The sequence below is a fragment of the Toxotes jaculatrix genome, chromosome 19 (assembly GCF_017976425.1).
Source record: "Toxotes jaculatrix isolate fToxJac2 chromosome 19, fToxJac2.pri, whole genome shotgun sequence".
Classification (NCBI taxonomy): Eukaryota; Metazoa; Chordata; class Actinopteri; family Toxotidae; genus Toxotes; species Toxotes jaculatrix.
The window spans coordinates 3934812-3943165 of record NC_054412.1 but is presented as its reverse complement, the minus strand read 5'-3'; the positions used below and the strand labels follow the sequence as shown (position 1 = coordinate 3943165).

The following is an 8354-nucleotide window of genomic DNA, read 5'->3' as shown; positions in this document are numbered from 1 at the left end:
GCAACTGCATCGCGCATGCGCACTGCTAGCGGCTTAGGTGGTAGCAGTCTCGCGGCAACTCGCTGAGGCAACAGTCGGGGTGATAGCAACGGAAAGCTGCTCATCATTAGAGACAACGGGACGGCTGAAAGAGCCAGTCCGGTGAGTGATATCAACTCAACTTAACTTAAAAGCAGCCTCTTTATGCATCAAACCAGCGTATTAATAGCTGATTTTATTTACGTGTCAGATAATTAGTTGAACCATCCCGTAGTTTCTCAGGTAATGTGCGTGTGTATTACCGAAAAGGCCTCCAGAGGGGGGTAACGTTAGCCTTAAGAAGTCTCGTTTTCACTCACACTTGTTTTTAATTTTCAGTTCGCTAATGTCGCTGTGATTAAATCAAAACAACTGGAAACCCTCTAAATATAACATTCAACAAACCAAGCACCAGCTTTAGCTCCACAGCCAACGTCAGCGGCTAGCTGGGAGCTAGCAGCGTTACGGTGCGGTCACACGGTAGCAGCGGAGTTTGTCGCACCGTGAAACGGCTACAACGTCAACTGTCACAACACTGGGCTGACCGGAGGAACCGACTGCCTCCGGGCTGTAATGTTTGGTCATAAACTGTCACACAGGGGAGCGTTTACATGTGTTAGGACGTATTTGTATACATACAAAACAAAGAGACAGACCTTTTAACAGTATTACGTAATAATTGTGTTCAAGTTCTGTACTTAAGTACACGTTTGCGGTACTTGCACTTGAGCTGTAGTAACTTCACACACGAGATTTTTACTCAGAAAAATACAAATGAAACTTTTAAAATAGGGTAAAGGTCCGCGACTGTTCCCAAAACTGAGTCATTTTTAGTTATTTTTCTTGCAAAAAGTCCAAAGTGCAGGGTATCAGTTGTAAAGGTACAAGTTACAAGCGATTAATAAAGTACAAAAATGTGGATCTGTTGTAAACTTACACTGTAAACATGTCAATATATTATGTTTACATTCATACTCAAATAAACAAGATGTATAAACTTAAAAGTACTAAAGAAAAATGAATATATGTCAACTACGAGTGAAAGTTACAAATTATGGCCAATTAATAAAGTACAGAAAGGTGCCAGTATGTTACTACATTACTGTGTTAGTATGTAGAAACTGATGAAATATAAGAAATATAAGGTATGAATGGAACATTAAAAATTAAAACACCAGCAGTCTATAAAGGAGTATGACACCATAAGTAGAAGATGGAACAAAAATAGAAGAAATAGGAAAGTAGTTAACAATATATACTCATAAAAACTTTCATTTTTCATGCAAAAATTTTAAACATTTCATGGTTTCACCTTCTCAAATGTGAGGATTTGAGGCTTTCCCTTGTCTTAAATTACAACTAACTGAATTATTTTGGATTATTATGTGAGAAAATAGTCAACAATGCCCCCAGTTCATTTTCATGTAAGTTCATTTTCCTATAATTGAAACAAAACCAAGAAAAGAATTGTTCTGATAACCAGCAATGCAACTGTAGAATTTTTGCCATTTTTACTTAATGACCAGTGATTCACTGATTTGATTGTCAAAGTAGTTGCCAGCACTGTCCGGTTAAGACGCAGATGTCTTGAAAATAAAAACATGTACACACAATGTAGATGCATTTGTATTGATAAGGAGTGTTATTGAATAGATCCCTTAAGTTTGACTTGAATACACCAAAATAATCAGCTCTGACAATTTAAAACCAAATTTAACAGATAAATAATATTCCCAGCTCTTAAAATAAATACACATGGGAGGAAAGACAAAGTGTTTAGAAAACTTTTTATTATCACCTGAGACTTGTACTATAATAAAGGAGGTAGTGGATGTGAGATACAAAAACAACTGCTGTGATGCATTGCAGATCACTTGGGAATGTTCTGGAAATAAGAATAAAAATAGAGAGTCTGTCAGCTGGGAACGTCCAGGTTTTGGGTTACACTCTTACATTCAGGTCTAATCATGGATCTTGTTATAAATTTTGACACAAACCTCAAGGCCTGTAGATCTAATTCATGTATCATATTAATTATCATACTTAACTGTACTCATTTTTGTACAGGTTAAACAAAACCAAGCAGAAATCTGTACAGAACCGTTCTTAAAACTGGTTCTGCAAGTGACGATTATTTCCATTATTGATTAATTAATTAATTTGTGACTAATGGACTGTTTGCCTTTCACATATCCAAACAGTTCATAGTGACCTGTAGTTGTTTGCACTAATGTGTGTGCAGTTTTCTTGATATGTGGACAAGACATTAAGTGAAGAGGCATTTACAGATTTGTCAAAAATAGATGTAATATTTTATAGACTCACTAGAGCCTGTGTATACACCCAGAGAAAGATCTTAACCTGGCAAAGAAAGAAAATAACCAGCAGATTTACCAGTGACAACCAAATTAGCAGAATTTCCCTGGTGGACAGCATTGCCTCTGTGAAGCCCTGTAGTCAGGAAGTGATTGTTCAGCAGAACATCCTGCGTGGTGTTTATTTTGGAGGCGGTGAGTTCACAGGAAATACCTTGAAATTGTTGGATTTTTCCTTATCTAGGGCTGTCGGTGTGATGAATCACTGCTGTATTGGTTTTTGTCTTATACTGGTGATCTGAGCTGCCTATGATGGGTTACAGCACGCTGGACCTGGGCTAAAAGGATTAACTGAGGTGGAGATTAGTGGCCTAGTGAGTGAACTAGTGACTGGTTGCTAGTTTATCTATGGTGTATCTAATATTGTAACCCTGTGGAGGTGCTCTGGAGCAAGACGCTAAACCGTTCTGACCTTTTAATAGAAACATAGGTATAGAGGTGGTTATATTTAAAGGGGATCTACAGATAAACACCAGCTATCTAAGAGGAAAAGTCAGATTTTCCAGTAAAGTATCTCTGATGTATTATTATCTTTACAGTACAGTAATAACCCGTGTGATGTTGGTTTCTGTCTCTAGGTCTTTCTGTAAGGTGGTCCAGCACAACCCAATTCAAACAGTTCACACCGAACACACACCAGACACAGGTGAGTAAATTGTGTATGTGTGTGTTTTTGTTTTTACATGTTTTTGCCTTGTAAAGCAGTAAGTCAGGCGAACCTCACATTAACTTTATTGTACAGTATGCCCTGTTTAAAAGCAGAATAAGCTGTAGTACCTATCAGTACAAAGAACTGGTGATTCATAACCGAAGGCTGAAAGTATTTATCAGCCTTCAGAAATCAATTATTCAGCTGTGGTATATAATTTCAGTTTGTGTGTGCCTATGTGTGTTTGTTTCTGTGAAGCAGGAGGATGGCGGTGAATGTCTACTCCACCTCTATGACCATAGAGAACCTGAGTCGTCATGACATGTTGGCCTGGGTCAACGACTCTCTACAGCTCACCTACACAAAGATCGAGCAGCTCTGTTCAGGTACACACTGGTTTTTTTATGTTAAGCTTGTAATTAAGTTCAAATGTTTATTAATCTCTAAGAATAAATATGTGTGTGTGCATTGCTTAGGTGCTGCGTACTGCCAGTTCATGGACATGCTGTTTCCGGGGTGCATATTGTTGAAGAAAGTCAAGTTCAATGCTAAGTTGGAACATGAATACATCCACAATTTCAAGGTCTTACAGGCTGCGTTCAAAAGAATGAATGTGGACAAGGTGAGAACACACACATACACAGTTAAAGTAGGTTTAAATAAATTTCTCTACCTCTAACACTCCCTTAATTTTTCAGATCATCCCTGTCGAGAGGTTGGTGAAGGGGAAGTTCCAGGACAACTTCGAGTTCCTTCAGTGGTTTAAGAAGTTTTTTGACGCCAACTACGACGGGAAAGAATACGACCCTCTACTGTCACGGCAGGGCCAGGAGGGAACGCCGCCTCCACCTAACCCAGGTACGGTACATGTCCAATACACCGTGTGGGTAAGACGCAGTTAGCTGTATGTGAATTCAAAGGCTTCATTTCACTGCTCTCACCTCTTCATGCAACCACATCCCCACCTCTTAACCCAGGTGAACCCATTCATCACAAACCTAAAAGACCCTCTCGCTCAGGTAACATCCCCTCCATGGAGCATGTGTGTGTCTGTCCATGCTTGCAGAGTGTTTTAGCAACGATCGTACAGTGAGTTACTTTTGGATTGGTCTGTTCTGACTTTTGTGGGCTTTGATTGAATCTCTGTAATTGTGTACACCCACAAAACTTTGGCCAGTCATAACATACAATAAATTAATTTTTTTTTAAATTTACTTCCACAAGTCTTACAGGCAGTGTCTGTATCAAAGGCAGTCTTCGGCTTCCATCACAGGATGTTCCGCTTGAAACAGACTGATGTTGATTTGATTCAGCCAAACAACGTGGCGTTTCTGCATGTACTCAGACAAAAGAGGACAAAACAAGATGAACATACAACAACCATTATCAGGGGGAGAATAGGGGAGAATAAGCATATGCTCATCATGGTCAGGATCCTAAAATGAAAGAATCTGTGTGCGTGCACGTGTGTTTGTTTTGATACTTTCTTTGTGAGGTAGAAGGAATATCGTGGGGTTTTTTTCGGCTTGATGCTGAGGAAACCTTTGCAAAGAGAGAACATTGTGGCCAATCCTCATCTCTTGTAGGGGCATGTTGACGGATAAGGTTAGCACGTGGTTTAGAATTAGTTATTATTTGTCTGCACTGGCCAAACAGTGAAAGCAGCTGATCAGCAACACAACACCAATAGCTGTAAATCCCATGTGAAGGTCTACACTGCACCCGTAAAGCCACAGTTCTGCTGTACACTCAGAAACGTTTGACAGAATTTACAACAATCATGTGTGAACAACACATGAGTAAAAAAAATATGGATGTAAAACATAGAAGCATGCATTGGGTCACATTTACACATATATGATCAAAGTAAATGTGAGCCAGTACACAGTCAGTGCCGACAGCTGCACTGATTAAAATGAAAAGAATCTGTCATTTCACACAGACAACTGACAGAAGACTGAGAATAACTCAACACATCCAGTGCAGACACCCTATTAGAGCTGGGGACTAAGGGGAGGCGTCAGTGAGGATGCAAACAAGTGTAGATACATAAATGTGTGTGTGTATTTCTGTCTTCCAGGCCCCATGAGAACGTCTCCCACAGCACCAAAGAGTGTCCCCACCCCACAGAGGCAGATCAACGTAGCAGCCCGCAGGACCACTCCTGTGACCCGTAATGGAGGAGATGCTGAGCTCATAGAGCTCAACCAGCAGGTACCACTGCTCTGATCCCTCCAGGCATTTGGAGGCTTCTCAATATTGCACTGTGACACTTGTTTCATATTGAGAGTCCTTTTTAAGCAAAAGCAGTGTCATGTTGAGAATAACAAATGGGTCCAGGCGAATACTGCTCTGTCATAGCAACATAATCACTGCAAGGTTTCTGTGCCATGATGAAAGCAGAGATTTGCCAGCTGACTCAACATATTCTCACATTGTGTGTTGCACAGTTTAAGGACTATTAATAAAATAGAAATTAAATAGCAAATTTACTAATAAGAAATGTTTTATATTTAATTGGATGTTTTTATGCAATGCTTTTGTCTCTTCCAAGTTTTAGCTTGCCTTCTATTTTCTCTTGTCATTTTATTACGTGCTCTTGTTTTTATTATTGCTCAAAATTATTCACACTATCTTGTCCTTAGATGTTTTTATATTCATATTATTAGCTCTACGGCTGTTTATCTCTCTACTGTTATATTTTTATCTCTGACCTACCTGCTGCCTGACCTGCCTTTTGTTCCCTTTTCTTCTTGGCTGTCGCTGCACACAGCTGCTGGATCTGAAGCTGACTATCGACGGGCTGGAGAAGGAGAGAGACTTCTACTTTGGAAAGCTGAGAGACATTGAGCTCATCTGCCAGGAAAACGAAAATGAAAACAACCCAGTGCTCAGCAAAATCATAGATATACTTTATGCTACAGAGGTAAAATATGACTGTTTGTATGTAAACTTTATAGTTGGCCAAGTCATTAATGAACTTGAGGAATGCTTTGATAAGCAGTAGCTCATCCTTTCCTCACAGCTTGAATGTGTCTGAATTTTGAGTACAGTTAAATGTTCAGCAGTGGAAACTGACATTTTCAGTTTCAGTCTCACTTTGAATTAAGCTTTAATACAAGGATGTAACACTATGTGTAATTATCCAGGAATATATTGAAGGGAAAACAAGGACATATGCACACACAAGAAAGCTGCATTGGCAAAGAGGAGTTGTTCTTATTAATAAACTCACTAATTCAAACGTTATGAGCAACTACCCTGCTGAACACTGACCAGAGTTTTCTTTTGCAGGAGGGATTTGCTCCTCCGGAGGATGACGAAATTGATGAAGGAGCACGTGGAGACCAGGAGGAGTACTGAACTCCTCCAGTTCTCTTCATCACCATCAGTTTGTTCCCCTCCCACCACTCACCCTTTAACCTATCTGGTCATTATTCTCATCTATACCCCTCCTCCCGTTTATTTTACTTTTGACACTCTCCTCTTACTTTTCCCATTTTGTCTGTGGCTGTCCATATCCATGACGACTTTGTTGTACAGCCTAACTTCCCAAACTGTTACTAGCAAAGGACACTAAACCCAGACCTGTCTGGATTAGGACCTGGAAGCCTAGCTTGGTTTACTCAACTTATTCTAACCTGTTGCCAGAGAGGGCATCTGCACTAGAGGGCAAGTTTAGCCTTGCTAGTCTGTCAGAGGTTTAAAGTTAATAGCCGTGAGATTACAGGGAACCAGCACTGACAGCCTGGAGCCAACAGTGCTATCAGTCTGTCTAAAGAGGTAGGTCACTTTCTGTCACCATGCACTCTAACTGGTGACCACACACATGCATCAGGGTTCTCTGCAGAATTTCTGTATGAAACCACACAATGTTTTCCACTCAGTGTGACCAGTTTGGGATATTTTGGCTGGAAATTTCACACAGTGAGATTATAAATGGTCTTAAGCTCCTTAGGAGAGAGCCCTGCACATGCATATATTTGATATATGCATATGATGACACGTGAACGTACATTTAGCCCGCAGACATATCACAGACTTTGAACTGCTCACATGTACATGCAGAAAAAAGTCATCATTTCAAGGCAAAAAACATCACAGAGTATTTTCACACTCATCAAGTTGTCCCACCAGAGAGGATTTGCTCATGAAACTGTTCTGACAGCTTGTTTATGAGACAGCATGATGTATTTATGTTTTTATTTATTTATCTTTTTTAATCTGCTCTATAGAGTTTCTGAAAAAAAAAAGTGGTTTTGGATTTGGGGAAATTGAAAGTCTTGCACTAAATGTAGCAAAAGGAACTGACTGAAATGATCCAAAATGCCAACATGCAGTGACTGGCTGCTGCCAGGAAGATACAGGAAGATGCAATTTTATATTTTGTAGATTTGTTTTAAAGAAGTTTGTTTTTTATTTGCACTGAATCCCTCAATGGCCAAGTCAGAGGTGTCATCAGTGTAAAAGCTATTTATCAGACAGCAAATGTCAGGCTTTGAATTCTATGAATGAACAAATGTAAAAAAAAAAAAAAAAAAGGGGGTAAGACTACAGACAGACACTACTAAATACTAATGTTTGACTGTGTTCATTGAGTTAAACATTTTAGCTGCTACCATTACTCTTCTGTTGCCGTATTTAATTGAGTTTTGTTGCGTAGTGGTAAAACGCCACAGTGGCTTCCAAGGAGCTGTTGGTGTGGTTTACTGTGACTGACAGCCAGGCTGTCTGTGTGATTGACATTAGTTGGACCAGTCTGAGAGAACTAAACATCAAACCCTCTGTCACCGTTTGTTGCCATGGCAGCCATGTGATAAACTCGCATCATTTGGAGTTACTGCTGGAATGAAATAAAGCTCTGAGGTTCAAGAAAAGTAACAAACCATATTGTTGTGTCCGCTGTTTGCAGTGTTGCTGCTGTATTTCTCATTTATCAGGAACTTGCAAGTCAGTATTAGGCTGTGGTAAACTGGCAAACTCACACACACATTTACAGTGTAACCACAAGGATGTTAAGTCTTGCCATCCTGTTGCAATTAAATCATTTGTTTGTAAAAATATTTTGCAAGTACAAATGCAAAAAGGGGACGATGTATTGCTAAGGAAACAAAAGCACAGTTGACTTGCAAAATATTAACATATTGACCCAGTAGGATGGCCACTGTGGTCAATGGTTAAGCTTCCATTAATACAGAGTTGAAGGAGGTCTTGAAAGAGGTCCAGAAGGTTTGTGCCAAACGCTAAGTGACTCATTTGAGCGATACTAAGTGCCTCTTCTGAGAGATACTGCAGCCAACACTCACCGTCTG

At 39.8% G+C, this 8354-nt stretch overlaps 1 protein-coding gene across 3 annotated transcripts; it reads left to right on the top strand.

The window, feature by feature from the left end:
- The first annotated feature begins 48 nt into the window (after positions 1-48).
- On the top strand, positions 49-7587 carry mapre3b (microtubule-associated protein, RP/EB family, member 3b). Of its 3 annotated transcripts, none has more exons than XM_041063771.1 (9): positions 49-141; positions 2972-3039; positions 3304-3428; positions 3519-3664; positions 3741-3900; positions 4020-4061; positions 5123-5256; positions 5816-5968; positions 6337-7587. In XM_041063771.1, exons 3-9 carry the CDS (start codon positions 3308-3310, stop codon positions 6403-6405), a joined length of 825 nt encoding a protein of 274 aa, XP_040919705.1. In that variant the 5' UTR covers positions 49-141; positions 2972-3039; positions 3304-3307; the 3' UTR covers positions 6406-7587. The 3 variants fall into 3 exon arrangements, with proteins under 3 accessions (XP_040919705.1, XP_040919704.1, XP_040919706.1); XM_041063770.1 differs by having other exon boundaries at positions 3301-3428; XM_041063772.1 differs by lacking the exon at positions 4020-4061 and having other exon boundaries at positions 3301-3428.
- The last annotated feature ends 767 nt before the right edge of the window (positions 7588-8354 follow it).